General features: G+C 42.2%; 2 protein-coding genes across 11 annotated transcripts in view; one reads left to right on the top strand and one right to left on the bottom strand.

Moving 5' to 3' along the window:
- The window catches only part of LOC144235957 (uncharacterized), a 24,874-nt gene extending 11,945 nt beyond the window's left edge, over positions 1-12,929 (bottom strand). Inside the window, exons 1-3 of one of the 4 annotated variants that reach the window (XM_077769574.1) lie at positions 12,631-12,929; positions 4,330-4,575; positions 855-1,217 (exon numbers count right to left, since the gene is read on the bottom strand). In XM_077769574.1, the coding sequence (XP_077625700.1) occupies positions 855-1,071 (217 nt within the window). In that variant the 5' untranslated portion in view covers positions 1,072-1,217; positions 4,330-4,575; positions 12,631-12,929. Of the gene's footprint in view, positions 1-854; positions 1,218-4,329; positions 4,576-8,491; positions 8,532-12,630 lie in introns of those variants that run through there. The other 3 variants (XM_077769573.1, XM_077769575.1, XR_013336372.1) reach the window with 3 other exon arrangements.
- The window catches only part of CDKAL1 (CDKAL1 threonylcarbamoyladenosine tRNA methylthiotransferase), a 700,075-nt gene that overhangs the window by 424,409 nt on the left and 258,930 nt on the right, over positions 1-16,736 (top strand). For all 7 annotated transcript variants that reach the window (XM_077769569.1, XM_077769571.1, XM_077769566.1 and 4 more), the window contains one exon: positions 1,083-1,228. In XM_077769569.1, coding sequence (XP_077625695.1) covers positions 1,083-1,228 — 146 coding nt within the window. The remainder of the gene's footprint in view (positions 1-1,082; positions 1,229-16,736) is intronic.

Here is a 16,736-nt window from a genome sequence, read left to right as displayed (position 1 = left end):
TCCTACCCCCCCCCCCAGGATCCAGCTGATGAGTCAGTGGCATGGGGCGGTGGAGAAGGGCTACATCTGTCTCGTGTTCTTGTGCTTCCGTAAATGGTCACATCACCACAGCTTCCTCATGTCACTCTTCCTTTCCTGCCCACCTTTGTATCCTCTGAGGGATTTTATATTTTATTTTCATTTTTTATTTCTGAGAGAGAGAGAGAGCAGAGGAGGGTCAGAGACAGAGGGAGATACAGAATCCGAAACAGGCTCCAGGCTCTGAGCTGACCGTCAGCACAGAGCCTGACGCGGGGCTCGAACCCATGAACCGTGAGATCATGACCTAAGCGAAAGTCGGACGCTTAACCGACTAAGCCACCCAGGCGCCCATCTGAGGGATTTTAAAACATTCTCTGGGCTTCCTAATTTATCTCACTCCATTTTGCTCTACCTTTGTAAGATAAGACCCTCTTCCTTTTCCTCCCTTCTTCCACACTCTGCATCTGGATATCAGCCGGTGACCCGGGGCCACCTGGCTGGCTTCCTTGTGTGATGCTGTGTCTTTTGCATGGTAGATACTCAGACAACACGTGTTCATTAACTAGCTGGAAAAAAGACAGATGAGCTACATATTCCTTCTTCTCTTTCCGTATTTGGGGGGAAAAAAAGTGTTGCCTGGCCTTAAATTTGGAGATTTTATCCAAGTACACAGGATTGTAGAGCCCCAACTGTTTAACTCTTGGTGGTCTTCCTGCTAACATAGCAAGGCAAAATAAGAACACTTCTTTGAGGCAAGGGAGTGTTTATTTTGAAAGACTCAAAAATCTTGCCCTTGAGGCATTCCATGAGTTTGCTTTTGTTTTGTCACCTACCAGAGACGGTAAACATGAGCCGCTCTTGCATGGAATCCCCTGGAAGTAACATTAAATTTCCAAATGTCCTCATAGAATCTTGCCAGTTGACATTCTCTTGAAGAACCTGGGTGATTGGACTGTTTTCAGCTGTGTTTATTTGCTTGCCCTGGCGAGTGTTGATCTGAAGGGAGCCATTACTTGATCCCTTTAAATGATTAATGTTTTTTCCTTCCATTTTTTTTAAAGGAAATGGCAAAAATCCTTAATCATCCCAGAGTCTATGCTTTTCTGCACATACCAGTCCAGTCTGCCTCTGACACTGTGCTCATGGAAATGAAAAGAGAATACTGCGTGGCTGACTTCAAAAGAGTGGTGGATTTTCTGAAAGAGAAGTAAGTCTGTTAGTACTTAAGGAAATAACCATTTCTTTTTTTCTTGCGAAGGCATGTGGCAAAAATGCACTTATTGTAGCCACAATTAAAGGTACCAGAGGGAAGGCGAGAGTTTTAAAACTTTCAGAGCCTTTAAGTTTCCTTAGGGGACCCTTGATGTGGTTTCTTCTTATATCCACCTCCCATCTGTTCACAACATACCATTAATTTGTGTGAGATTGCCACAATCTTTCCAAGGTAATTGGCATTGTGATCATTTTTATACCTGACCTCGCAGATGCAAACTGGGTTGTCTTTGCTTAAATCTCCTTTAATGTGGCTTTTTGAGGTGGTGAGCTAGGCCCGACGTGGCGGGCGGCCAACTCATGTCACCGCGGAGTAGGTAATTTTCTCCCAAGTAGCACTTTTCGAAGAGTATCTGGAACGTCCTTGCTTTTACCCGCTTATCCCCGAAGACCATTTGGAGAACGGTGATTTATAAGGAGGTTTTGGGATTCTGTGTTTTTAAAGTTGAAATTGCTGTTGACCAAAATTAAGGCATATTTACACAATCTTAGACATGAATGATCATTTTGCTTCCACAAAAAACACTTGCAGCCCATAATTATATTCTTCAGAATCCTACTTCTCATCATCACCAAACATTGACTGCCTTCTGTGATTATACGAGGCAGGAAATAGCAGGGCTGGCCAAGGTCATACGAAACCTTCTCAAGTCTAGGGCACTGCTCTCCCCCATGGCGATAGGTCATTTATCCGGGCATATCTGTGGCATGTGTCTTCCTACCTTCCGTAATTTTTCCCCATAATTTCTTCCTCTGTTGTTTCTCCTAATTAAGATACAACTTTTTATTTCCATCATCTTGTTTATAATTATGTACCTTTGTACCATGTCAGAGAGCTACATGGATATGATTGCTTTGTGCAAATTGTGAGCAATTATTTTTTCCATCTTCAATTAGTGACTTATCCTGACTGCATAGAAGTCTTTTTAAATCTGCTTTCTTCTTCTATTTACTTTCTCCTTCCTTCCTCATCTTTCCTTTATGTCTTTCTAATTTTTTTCCACCCCTAGGCATTTCTTGATTATCGTAACCACTAGAAATAAAGACACTTGTGTGCATTCAAACAAACACAGCTAATTGTTCGAATATTCAAATGAGCGAATAGAAGGCATATTTATTCTAGGATTTCATAATTATAATCATTAAATATATACAGCCTTCAAAGTAGAAAGCAGAATAATGACAGATCTCCACCATCCATGGTACGTTCTGCTCTTGAACAGAATGGAGGTCAAGTCTAAAGAATAAGAACCTTTATGTTTGACAGCTTTTAGGTTTCCCCATATCCCTCCTTTGCATTTATTCTAGCTGTTGTAGGTAAACTTGTTTCCTGTGAGGGAGTCCTGGGCACGTTGGCACTGGTGAATGGAATGTTTTCAAAATTGCAAATAAATTGTTGCACCTGTGAAGTTTCTTGCCTCTTGCTTATTACTAGGGCAGTAGCAAATAACGTGTGCAGTTCATGGCTGTTGCACAAGATTTTGCCAAGTGGAGACATGCATCTTGTTGTGGAAAATAGACTAGAACACTTTCCAAATGGTTGCTTTAATGTGATTCAGTGAGGTTAAGGAATCAACACCTCTCTTTCTCCTCCACTTGGGTAAGTGCTGACTCAGTTGTTTGGGGAATTACTGTGGCTATCTAACCGGGCAACAATTTCACAGTGAGTTCTAGCCTTTTATGTTGTTCCAAAGATGGACCTTTTAAATCTGTTGCATCTTGAACAGTTTCAACAGCATCCATGAGGTATATAGAGGTCAAAAGATGATCACAGCAAAGTGTTAGAGAATAGTCTCTTGCCTTTACTCATGGGTTAAACTCATTGTCCTTTCTTTGGATTCTGAATTACCCTGAGGCATCTTTGTAGCTTTTCTAGAACTATCCTACTATCTGGAAGATCCCAGAGCGAAGTACTCTACCCAGGGATCTCCGATATTTCCAACACTGGAAATATCAGTGATCCCTGGACAGGATGTTGGAGCTGCCTGGAGAAGACACCCACCCCTCACCCATCCATCACAATGTCAGTTTCAAGTAGTGTGAAGCACTGGAATGGGAGAGTAGGAGTCTACATAGCATCTCTAAAAGCTTATTTTTTATTAAAACTCTGTATTGTATATGTACAGCGAGGGCAGAAGCAACCTTGGTATACAATTTCATACTTAGATTTTAACTTACAAGATGTATTGGAAAAAGGTAGAAGGCAGACAATACAGTACACTGATACAGAGAGCAGATGACTGAGAAAAGTTACAGGTACTCTTTGGAAAAAAAGAACACAAGTCATCACCACTAGTATGGTGATCCTTGCTTGGTTTTACACAGTTCATCAGAACCATGGAATTGTGTATTTTGTCTAGTCTGCCCTGTTGCTTGTGGAGAAGCATCCAGCACTGTCGCCTGCACGGACAGCATGGTCCTGTGCTCCTCGGTGAGAACGTGCTCCTGTCCCTTCCGGGAGGCCCACCTGTCTGGGGACTACTTTTCAACTGTAACACGTGTTTAGAAATCAATGAAGTAACAGAATTCTGCTCTGATATTTTGTTTATTTTTCCTATGAAAACTAGATAGCTTTATGCCAAATGGACGAGTACTTATTGGAAACACCAAGGTTTCAGGGTTTTCTGTAGCACTGCTGGTCTGCATAACTGACCCAGCACAAATGGTTTTGTCCAGTGTTAAATCAGAATTCAATAAAATAATGTCTTTTTTAGAAAGAGGACGTCACACTGCCATTTTGTGCTTTCGTGAAATGACTGTGACTTAAAATGATGTCTTTGGCGCTCTCTCCTTGCATCTGCTGTTTGAGCTCCTGTGTTAACGTTTCGTCTGAAGCTTTTGAAGTCTTTTTTTCCTCATGAGCCTTTAATAGCTGAGAATCTTGTTTGTTTTTTTTTCCTCCATGAACATGAGACTTCTCATATATGCATCTTACAAGTGAGGGATGGACCATGCCCTAATCTGTTTCATCAAAAAATCCAATTTTTAAAACAACTTTTAGCATTTAAGACTGAAGTCCAAAGTATTTAAGTTTACCTGAAGCTATGGGCTTTTAAACTACTAGTTCAGCAGTATTCATGACGCCATGTTTCTGACACACCACTGGAGGTGAAATCTCTTTAATTAATTTTCTTTACTGTTGAAACTGGCCCGGTTGTTAGCTGGAAGCAGTAGAAGTTTACTTATGAGCCAGCTTGAAGTTGATTCATTATTCTCTTCAGTTGTTTGAAAGTTGGCAGCCATTATCCTCACAGCAGCTGGATTGGAGATAACCCGGTAGCGCTGGCACAGGCAGAGACATATGGGGATTTATTAAATCACGCAACCTTTGCAAAGAAAAGTGTCTAAATTACTTAATACACCAATTTAAAACAGCTGGTCATGAGCAATCATATGACTTAAATTATTCTATTCAGATTTATTAATCCAGTTGGAAAATTAACTAAGTTGACGCTTCTGTGTGAATGGGTAAGATGATTCCTTCAAGTCCATAATGGGATTCAGAGGGGTATGGAAGAAAACTACACCACCAAGGTGCCATTCTGGTTTCAGAAAGATTTGTGTTTTTATGATTGTCAATAAATACCTCACAAGTTTTACTCCTTTTACTAATTGTCACTGAACTGGTTTTTCTCTTCTTTTTTAAGATATGACCAGGATTTTTTCAAAAAGTTTTTTTTTGTGTATTTTTTCATGTGATTTTGAAAGAGTTACTTCCTAATGAGAAGATTTTTCACTTTGGGATCCTGAAGGTGATATAATTAGGGCTCCTAGGGCCTCAGGACCTTGGACATAGACTTTGATTGGGCCCCCCTCCTTTGAGCAGTAAACTCAATTACTTCTTCAACGTAAACCCGCATATAAACATATATTCACCAGTGGCAACACACAGAATTATTCTCTCAAGCATGTGTTCTAGTGCTGAGTAAATGAGTCTCTGAGTCCTCAAATTCACACGTATGAAGGGAAGATGAAAGAATGTCCTCTTGACAGATACATTTTAAGACATGAAACAGTTTATGTATTAAATGATCTATTTGTTTTCACAGATTATTTTGTTGGAAGTCCAGTGGCCTTTTGGTTTGTGTTAACCGGACCTTAAACTTAGAGACCAGAACCATCTCCCTCACTCAGTAAATACATTTTGAATGAATTAGACCCATTATGTTTTTACCTGCTAGTTGTATAGATCTTGAGCTATACCTCCCTGTAGCTTCTTTGTGTTGACTTTTAATGACATAATATATCCATTCTCAGAATTTGCCGTAATCGTGTGTCAGTGTGCTGTGTAATTCCGGATTAATTTGTCATGTTGCTTATAGAATATGAATCCTTTAGCATCGTGATATCCATTCACACCCCTGAGTTTACTATACCCAGAGACTGCCCCATGCAGCACCACAGCCAATAACCAATGAGCACTCGGGGGCAAAGGGAAGCTTTCAGCAGGGAGAACTCACTAGAGGGGAGGTACAATCTCGCAGAGAAAGCTCTGTCGTCCTGTCTCTCCGCTGTGGACTCAGACAGTAGAGGGGCAATGAGGGCACAAAGCCAGGATCACTTTGGCCAGGTGATTTCTGTAAGCGAGTCACAGGGTCATCTCATACTGCCCAGCCTATCCAGTGACCTACTTTTCCAGTCTGTCTGGGGCGGGGGGGGGGAGAAGCTAACTCATGAGCGTGAGTCCTTTTTCTTCCTTTGATTACTCCCAATCATCTACCTATCCATACTGGACCACAGTCTGATGAAAGACATGTTGTGCTAAACTTGTATTTTCGTACAGTTTTTATACCTAGTTTTATTCCTAGCAGCTTGGACACCTGAGCAGCAATATTTGTCAGAATAGAGGAAAAGAAATTGAAAACAAAAACCAGATTCGGCAAGGATTAGGTAATTAAGTTTTCTTCCAGATGCATTCCCAAATGTGTTTCTGTTCACTGAAAAGCCACCTCCCAAATAACTTAGGCAAAGTTGTTCCCTCAGAGTTGTTTTCTGGCCTTTTTCCATCATTTCGAATATCTTTAACTTGGGTGTTATTTTGGGTGTCCGTGAGGCCTTGTTCACTATTTTATCTTTTGTCAAATATCTTTTTGAAATAGTGACATTCTGTTGTCTTTCTCTCCGTTGCCAATTTTACGTTTTTTCAAGAGAATGAATACGTATCATTGGAACAGTTATATAGCAAGAAGACATTTCCTTTTTCTCTTTTCTCATGATATTGTATTTATATGTGGAAGATACTGACATCACGTGCTGAATACTACATTATTTTAGGATTACCGTACATGTGATTCACTGGTTTGAAGGTAATTACATCTTCCGTTGATTTAGCTTTACATTCTCCATCTGGCCTGGTCAGGAGGGAAACCCCATCATTCCTAACCCCTTTCTACCTTGTGTCTCCTCCTTCACAGTGCAGTTCTGTTACTCCTTTCAGAAACAGAGAAGCTGCCTTCCTTTCATCCTTTGTACGTGTCTCTGCCTCAGCTTGTGTTGCAAACATGAGGGTCAAGTCACATAGTGTGGTACCATGTACTGATAGTAAGCATGTCTCCGCTCATTGGTAGAGTGCTTTTCATATTCCACAGGGCTCCTGTATTACGTCCTGATGCAGTCACAGAATCGTAGCCAAGTATGTAAGATAGGTATTTTAATTTCAGGTTTTTTAAAAAATGTTTGTTTAATTACCTTGTGAGAGAGAGAGAGAGAGAGGGAGAGAGAGAATCCCAAGCAGGCCTGGTGCTGTCAGCACAGCGTCCAAGGGCCTCTGTCTCAAGAACCGTGAGAATATGACCTGAGCTGAAGTCCAGAGTTGGACACTTAACCATCTGAGCCACCCAGGTGTCCCTCATCTGCAGTTTTTAAAGTGAGCATCAGAGTTCAGACTGGCTGAATAGACTGGGTGAGAGCCCACAGTGATTTAGTGCATAATAAAGTAGGCTTTCAGGTTCTGCTGCATAGCAATCTTCCTAACAATAATACTGATTCAGTCACTTGTTTCTTTTTATTTCATAGTTTTGTGCTCAGCTCTGTAGTAAATGCAACAATACCAATACCAATAGTAATATTTAATATGGTGATAATAATAAAGCCACTAGCTAATATTTTTAAGCTTTACTTTTGTGCCAAGCATTGCTATAGGGCAGTGGCATATGTTAGCTTATTTAATCCTTAAGTCCCAAGGATGTTTAGTTATTTTCCCATGGTCAGGCCATGACTAATCCATGATAGCAACTCACTGAAAACTCAGAGTCTGTGACGACTAAGCAGCTCAATCATGGCGCTCTACTGTTGTTCCAGTCTGAGGCACAGTGCTCTGGTGATGGAGCCAGTAAGGTGGACTTGACAAATAAGGGTGAGGTAAAATTTACAGTGAGGGCTTTCAAGGGAAGGCGAGAAAGGATGCATGAGCATCAAGGATGGTGTTTTATCCCAAGACACCAGCAGTAGACACCACGAGTAGAAGAGGGGAAATGAGAGGGAGGAGGAATTTGGGTATAAAAGAGGAGTTGGGCTTGGGGCATACTGAATTTGCAGTGCCTGTTTAGAAAATCCAGGGGAGATGAGCGCCTGGGTGGCTCAGTAATTTAAGCATCCTACTCTTGATTTTGGCTCGGGTCATGATCTCACAGTTCATGGGATCAAGCCCCATGTCAGGCTCTGCACTGACAGCATGGAGCCTGCCTGAGATTCTGTCTTTCTTCCTCTCTCTCTGCCCCTCTCCCGCTCATGTGCTCACTTTCTCCTCTGTCACTCAAAATAAATAAATATTAAAAAGAGAAGAAGAAGAAAACCCAGGGAGAGCCCATGTAGGCTATACAAAACATGGGTCAAGAGCCCAAGAAGGAGATGAGGGTCTAGAGATAAATGTTTGCGACCAGTTAGCTTTTGAGTGGCAGATAAAGCTGTGGGTGATGAGATCATCTAGGAGAAAGAAAATGGAAGGCTAGGGAACACCAGCATTTGGGTCATAGAAAAGGTGAAGGGATCCTATGACGAGGGTGAAGAGGCAGGGTCAGGCCAGTGTAAGAGGAGATGCAGGAGGAAATGACCCAAGGAAGCCAAGGGACATAGCAGTTTTAGGGAAATAAAAATGGTAAGGGTCAAATGTCAGCTAGAGTTGCCTCTTGGAAGCTCGTGCTGGGCTAGATGCTCTGGAGAAAAAAATGCTTTTTAGATGATTTTCTTTTCCCAGTACCATAAGTGTTCAAGAGCTGTTGAGATGTAGTGATGTCTCCATGGTCCTCTGCTGACTGCATGCCTGCTTCCGAGCACGGTGCTCATTTTTTCCTCCTTGATCCTTGCACCACCATATTGCTATGCTGTGTGCACAGTATCCAGGGCCACAAGAGCAAGAGCCAGGGATAGTACGTATTCACTGAATGCTTGGTACTGACTCTGGAACCAGAGAGATGAAGGCTTAGAGTACTATTTCTCAGTGTGTTTTAATTAAAGTTCTCTTTTTCATAAACAAGAAAATCTCCTGTTCTTTGCGGAGAAACTGATCCATTCCCTTTAGTAGAACAGAATACTCTGCATTCTTAGAGATTCTCTGTTCTCTGAACTCCTGCTGGCTAATAGCTAACAATAATTATAAGGGAATATTTATTGAGCATATAATATGTTGGAGGCAATGTGTTAAGTACTTACCTACTTTATGTAGATTAACTCATTTAATTTTCACAATAGCCCTTACCAGATAGGAAAATATTATTACCCCCGTTTGACAGGTGAGGAAATTAAGGCACACAGTGACTTACTCAAAGTTACTGTGCTGATACCTGGCAGAATTTAGATTCACGCTCCAGCCTGCAAACCTCCAAATGCTTTTCATTGCTCCTGTGGCATCTGGCCTTTCCAGATGGGATCATTTTTAAAAACATTAGGGAGGATCACAATTTTCTAATTAAGGGTTGTACTATATTATTAGACTGAAAATTTCAGATTATATATCCTTCTTCCAAAAATTACTACACCTTTCTTTAGTCAGTATCCCCTCCCTTTTGCTCTCACTCCCCATGCAGGCGGAGAGTCCTGGCGTAAGCCGATGGAGCTGTGTTTGATTGTGAGCACAGGGAGGAAAAACTACAAGGAGAGAATGACTGGTTTATCTGTCACAGCATCTCTGTGAACAGAGTGTCTTCATAAAGTGTGTGTACAAGTCAAATAAAATGCTATACTGATGGCTAGATGTCGCGCAGTTATCATCCTGCGTAATCTGCCGTGTAGCAAAAATGTAAGTCCTGATTTCTATGTCCTATTTCCCCTTCTTTCCTGGAACCAGATGTATTCAGTATCCAGCTCGAACCCCTGCCCATGAACAGTCTCAGTTGCTAACACTGATCATTTCATCACTTGCTGCTGGCACAGGGGAAGTCTGTTACTGCTCACTTGGACTTCCCATACTCATCTTCATCGTCCTTCTCTGATGGACATTTCCTGAACTCTCAGTATTTTCTAAGACCTTATGCTCTTATCAAAACCCAGGAAGAAATCAAGGGAGCATATACAGTGCGTGTAATTTGGGATGTCGTACTAGACTTGGCAGTATTACCTGAAAGGTACCATCACGAAGTCAGCAGCAAGCAATAGGAAAAAGAGAGGGTCAGGTAACCCATCATCGTTTTTAAAGATTGAATTTCAGACTCTTGAGATCTGACCAACTTAAGTTCTGGAAACAGGACCAAAAATCATTGTGACGTAGTATTAATTTCAAAGGAACCAGAGTCTTGCATTTATTCAGTTAATGCTTATTGGATATAGACTATCTGTCAGACACTTGTTAGGTGTAGAATATTAAGAGCTCAGTAAAACTTGATGACTGTCTTTTAGGGAATAACACACATTTTTAAAATATTTATTTTTGAGAGAGACTTACAGAGAACAAGTAGGGGAGGAACAGAGATAGAAAGAGACACAGAATCCGAAACAGGCTTCAGATTGTGAGCTGTCAGTACAGAGCCTGACATGGGGCTCAAACCCACAAACCATGAGATCATTACCTCAGCCAAAGTTGGACACTTAACGAATTGAGCCACCCAGGCCCCCTAGGCATTGGCATTCTTAAATCATGGTTAATATTATATACATACTTATAGCCACTATGTTTGGTAAGTATAGTAAAACCCCAGTATTAACTCTAGTATAGGGGGCAGAGTGTAACGGTTGATTATAGGCTTTCCATGGACAGAAGGAAAGGCTGAATTACAGGTCTTACGGAAAACCAGTCTCCTTTCTTTAGACAATTAACTTTACTGGTTTGATTTTGTTGATGCTATAAAATCTATAGAGAAAGGGTTTACCTAGATTACACACACATTTATGTGTATATATGTATATCAGTGTGTATAAAAGTTATAGTTCACATGTCTGAAAGTGACAGACGTGAAGGAAGGAGAAGTTTTTCAGTCATGTAAAGGAAGTCCAGAGCTAGGCAGTAGAGCTGTATAAGGCTCCAGCATGTAAGGGATTCGGGATATAGCTTTCATCTCATGGTCCAAGATGGCTGTGTTAGCGCCGGTGATCAGATTTGCATTCCAATCTGAAGGAAGGTGAGGGGCAAAAGAGTCTATGTGTTCTTCCCTTTTAAACACTTGCTCCTAGTCACACATGTCACTTTGATTTTATCTAAATGGTCAGAACCTAAATACATGTCTGCACTTGGTAGAAAGAAAGGCTAAGCAATACAGTCTTTACTTTGAGTGGCCTTGCACCCATCTGAAAACATGGGGGTCTACTGGAAATAAGGGGAGATGAGATAGTGGAGAACAATTAGTATTCTCCCACAGTCTCACCCTTTGGACTGCTCTTACTGCTGAGTACAGAGTTTACCCACCCAAGCCCCCTCCATTTACCCTCTCCTTTTGTATATCTATGGTTTATGGTTGATGCTGTCCTTTTCAGAAGGTCTAAATGCAGCTGAAAAGTCCCCATTTAAAGTAGAGTAGAAAAAAGATCATAAATTTTTAAAAGTCCCATTTAAAAATGGGGGAATGGGGAAACACCTAACAGCTGTTATTCACTGGGCATTAGTGAAGCCTGCCTTGTAGAATCATGAAGACGTTCTGCCCTGGCACGGAAGGGCATGCTCTGTTACCTCATCTAAAGAGCCCTGACATCCCTCTGGGAGGGGACGGGCCTCCTAGCTGATTGTCCTCCACTGCTGTGGTCTGCAAGGCCGTATCTGAGTTGGGCATTAGAGAGAATGCTGTTCTGGATGGATTCTGATGCTTCCATGCCTGCCTCCTTCGGTTGCTGATTTCAGACCTGGAAGTTGCATTAAGAGTAGTACAGATACATACGATGCAGACCATCCTGGTGCGTCTTTTGTAGCCCTCTTCCCTTAAAAATTTAGTGTGCTTCCCATCTATTTTTTCTTGTCAGTTCTACAAACAAGTGTAGTCAAAAACCATGTCTGGACATAGCACTGAACCTGAAGACTCTATATTTTATCTATTGGCCTCTATCCTGTGCCCTTCTCCCCCAACTCTGAGTTTAGTGATGACTCCCTGGAGGAATCATCCTGGCTTTCCAGCCTGTAGTAAGAGTACTTCCTACCTGCTGCACAGGTAAACTAATGCCATTATTTAGGTTCTGTTCCTTGTAGTATTTAACTTTAGGTAGATTTCATCTGGGCTGCAGATGACCAAAAACAAAAAAACACTATCTCAAACAAGGTGGGTGTATATTACTCCATCACATAGGAAAAACAATATTCAGTAGGTAGTCGTGTGGTGGTGGTGAGGTGTAGCAACGACACAGGATTCAGTCTTGTTGCTCAGCTAACAAGCTGAGCCCGTTCTGTGTCACAGTCCATGGTGGCTGCTTTATATTCATCCATTAAGTCCACCTTATAGTAGTAAAAAGGAGAAAGAGAAAGATATACCTCCCCTTCCCTGCCTTTAAAGCTTCAGTCTTTGAGCCGTACGTGACACTTAAGTCATGCCGCTTTGACTAGAAGATGGCCATCTCGGGGTGCAAAGGAAACTGGGAAATAATAGTGTTTCTTCTAGACGTCCATGTATCTAGCTAAACATCTGTTTCTGAGGGGGATGCAGGGAATGGATATGGAGGGGCCACTACACGCACTTAAAAAAAATTACTTGAGAGAGTGTGAGTGGGGGAGGGGCAGAGAGAACTCCAAGCAGGCTCCACAGGGCTGGAACTCAGGAACCTGAGCCAAAACCAAGCCGCAGCAGCTTAACCGACCGAGCCACCCGGGCTCCCTACATGTACTTTTTAAAGAGTTCTCGTGCCCAGTTTGAGACCTGCCCCTAAAACGATTAAATTTGTTGTCCTAATTCGAAGCATCTGATTTTTTTCTCTCGGGTCTCATACCTGGTCTTGCACATGAGCCGACCGATCGTCTCTAATTTTTACCGTTGTGGTGGTGACGGCGGCTTCAGTTTTGGCTCCACACAGCCTTAGACACTACGGCACGTTCTGGCGTGTTGTCAGTTGTCGGCTTTGAGTGATTATCAGAAAAATACCATTTTACGAAAGACTTAACGAAATGTTGCTTCTAGGGTTTTTTCCTTCTTTCCAATATCAAACAAGAGCCATGTCCCCTCCGTGTTTCTCTCGTCCTGGACGTCGTGGGTGCACGGAGGCGGCGGTTGCCCCCCGCGCCCCGGAGCCTGGAGGCATTTCCGGTGTACCTGTACCGGCTGGGCCGTGTGCTGCCGCCCGCCCGCCTCCGTCTCGCGAGATCACAGGCACCTGCCAGGTCTCGCGTGGGTTTCGGACGCGCTGCCCGAATCCCTGGGAAGAGAGGCGAGAANCGACCCGCGCGTCGGGCTCTGTGCGGACTGCCAGCTCAGAGCCTGGAGACTATTTCAGAGTCTGTATCTCCCTCTCTCTCTGACCCTCCCCTGCTCATGCTGTCTCTCTCTCTCTCCCCTAGAAATAAATAAAAAATATAAAAAAAACAAAAAAGAAAAATACCATTTTACGAAAGACTTAACGAAATGTTACTTCTAGGGTTTTTTCCTTCTTTCCAATATCAAACAAGAGCCATGTCCCCTCCGTGTTTCTCTCGTCCTGGACGTCGTGGGTGCACGGAGGCGGCGGTTGCCCCCCGCGCCCCGGAGCCTGGAGGCATTTCCGGTGTACCTGTACCGGCTGGGCCGTGTGCTGCCGCCCGCCCGCCTCCGTCTCGCGAGATCACAGGCACCTGCCAGGTCTCGCGTGGGTTTCGGACGCGCTGCCCGAATCCCTGGGAAGAGAGGCGAGAAGACGACCGTTTTTCTTGTGTTCGTCTGCGCGGACGTACTTCCCACCCGGTATTTGCTCTGATTTGTGTGGCGTCTGTCGCAAGGATGTGCCTCCGCTTTTATTCATTGTTAAGTCTCTGAGATTCTTACAGGAATTTCTTCCTGATAAATTAATCTTTTCTGATCAATGAAATCAGTGGTTTCTCATTAATAGGCTTTAAAATGGACAGATTTGTCTTCTCTCGTCATTTAGAGAAAATTGGTTTTAGTCCAGCCATGGCAATGTCAATAAGAACAAACAAGCTTTTTTTTTTTTTATGGAAAATACCGTTTTAATTGAACTGTGCAATAATGACTCTTTTTCGTATGCTTTTACTAATTTATTATGATTCAGTCTTTTTAATTGTGTGATTGGAAAATGGATTATTCTTTGGAAGTTTTTTCCCTGGAAAAAATGTCACTGTCCAGTTTGTTCTAACTCAGATCAACTGTTCTAATTGGGTTGTATTATTTTCTCTCAATTTTAAGTAAGTTGTGCTTTCAAGAATCATGATATAATTAAAATTTTAAGAGTGTTTTTCTACTTAGAAAATGGATTATATCTTAAAAAAACTTTTATAGTATAATTGCCTGAATTTTTAACTTAAAATGATATTAGAAAACTAAGCTTAAGGGGCGCCTGGGTGGCTTAGTCGGTTAAGCGTCCGACTTTCGCTTAGGTCATGATCTCGCGGTTCGTGGCTCTGTGCTGACTGGCAGCTCAGAGCCTGGAGCCTGTTTCAGTCTGTGACTCCCTCTCTCTCTGACCCTCCCCTGCTCACGCTGTCTCTCTCTCTCTCTCTCTCTCTCTCCTAGAAATAAATAAAAAACATTAAAAAAAAAAAAGAAAACTAAGCTTAATAGAAAACTCTTGAGAACTTTAAGAATCCTGGTACACTGAGAGCTGAACAACAAAACAAAGCAACTGTTGACTAAATTTTAATGACTTTTAAAACAATAAAAGACATCAGAATATTTTCCGTTTTTATTGGCAGTACTAAATCCCCATTTTTTTCCCAAGTAAAAAACAACAAAAATATGCAGATTTACAGCCCTAATATAAAAATGTTTACCCTGAGAGTCATGACGTGTGTGTGTGTGTGTGTTTATTAGTGCACACTTTTTTCAAATAATAGTTACATTAATTACTAATACTTGTTCAGCATTTAAAATGTTTCAGTCACAGGGCACCTGGGTGGCTCAGTCGGTTAAGTATCTGATTTTGGCTCAGGTCATGATCTCACAGTTGGTGAGTGTGATCCCCATGTCGGGCTCTGTGCTGACAGCTCAGGGCCTGGAGCCTGCTTCAGATTCTGTGTCTCTCTCTCTCTCCAACTCCTGCTGGATGTCTCTCTCTCTCCCTCTCTCAGAAATGAATAAACATTAAAAATAGGTATACTAAAATGTTTCAGACACTCACTATTCACGTTGGTTGGTTTGTAGAAACTCCTCTAATTCCTGCAGCAGCCCAGAGAGGCTGACTTCCAGGTTTTACAGATGAGGGCGCGAAGCACAGCGTGGGTGGAGGTGGGTAGGTAGCAGGTGGTAGCGAATTGGAGTCCAGGTTGCCTAGTACCAGAGCTGGTGCCTTTTGGCTTCCGGGCTGTCCCATGACACACGCTGAGCTGTAATTACTGCTTGGGCAGCGGCTTGTAGACCAGTGCCCCCCGGCACACTTCCCGTCACCAACGTGGGAGGTTATTACCCAAGTCAGAAGTGAGCACTTAGGAACCTTTACAGGAACGTAACATTCGCAAGACGTCAACTTTGCAATATGTTTCGAGTAATTCACTTCAGTAGTTGTGTTTTTAAAAGGTATCCGTCGATAATGAATTGGAGGGAAGACTGGTTCTTAACCACAAATAATTCAAGAAGCACCACTCTGAGTGCCTTTTATGGCACTTTAGGTTCTTTTAAATTCATAATTGTATTTACCTCTCACAATAACCCTGCAAAGTGCAAGGTGCTATTTTCATGTCTAAGGTTGAGAAACTAAAGATCAGAGAAGGTATACATATGGTAGATCTGGAATTCAAAGCCTGATCTTGATTCTAGAAAATCTAGAAACTACATTCTACATGTCTCTTGTGACAGTCATATTGGAATTTTTTTTTTAATGTTTATTTTAGAGAGAGACAGAGTATGAGTGGGAGTGGGACAGAGAGAAACAAAGACAGAATCCGAAGCAGGCTCCAGGCTCTGAGCTTTCAGCCCAGAGCCCGACGCGGGGCTTGAACTCACAAACCCCGAGACCATGACCTGGGCTGAATTTGGATGCTTCACCTACTGAGCCACGTGGGTGCCCCTGGAACGTTTTTTTAAAGATTTATTTTTATTTTTATTTTTGAGTAGTCTCCACACCCAGTGTGGGGCTCAAACTTACATCCCAGAGATCATGAGTCACAGGCTCCACTGACTGAGCCAGCCAGAAACCATATTGGAACATGTAATTACCTATGTAAATCCATTAAAACCTTTCAAGATTTTTTTCCTTTTTTGCCATTTATCTTTATAAAGGAGAATTTAGATTGAATCAGTATTTTAAAATTGTTTGAAGACTCTTTAACCCGAAAAGGAATAGTACAGCATGGTCATTTATTAGCCCTTTGTTAAGATATTATTTTTATTGCAACGTATCAGAGGCAGTTTTTTAAATATGTATCAGCATCCCTAATTAGCAAGTATTTCTTAGAGTGGGCAATCCAGATCTTTTTACTGCTACTTCTGATTGTAGTGGCAGAATGTGAGTTTGCATTTCCTCAGTTTCCTCATCTGTAAAATAAAAAGGATGAGCTAAATGATTTTAAATTCCAGCCTAACTCAGAACTCAAAACGTCTTTGATTTCTGTTCCTTTTTTTTTTCCTTAACTTTCTCTGGGTGAGTTTTGTTCTTTTCTACTTTTCAGTAATTGATGTTCTCCAAACCCCCAACCCCCACCCCCAGGCTGCATTTTCCTCTCCGCCTCTGTACTTTATTCTTCCTCACGCCCACTTTCTCTGCAGAACCCTCTCCCCTGCTGTCTGCCTCCACTTTCCCCACCCTCCTTCTACTCCTTGATCCGCTGACCTGGTTTCTACTCACTCTTGTCAAATTTCTAACAGTGGATTCCAGCAGGCACCCTTCCAACTTTAGTTTTCTTCTCTCTTAGGTTGGCCAAACCCCCTCCTCCTTGAATCTCTTTCAGCCTCCCT

This window comes from Crocuta crocuta, unplaced genomic scaffold (genome assembly GCF_008692635.1).
Source record: "Crocuta crocuta isolate KB4526 unplaced genomic scaffold, BGI_CrCroc_1.0 scaffold145, whole genome shotgun sequence".
Taxonomy (NCBI): domain Eukaryota; kingdom Metazoa; phylum Chordata; class Mammalia; order Carnivora; family Hyaenidae; genus Crocuta; species Crocuta crocuta.
The sequence above is the reverse complement of the archived record's forward strand: the minus strand, read 5'-3'. Positions and strand labels throughout refer to the sequence as shown.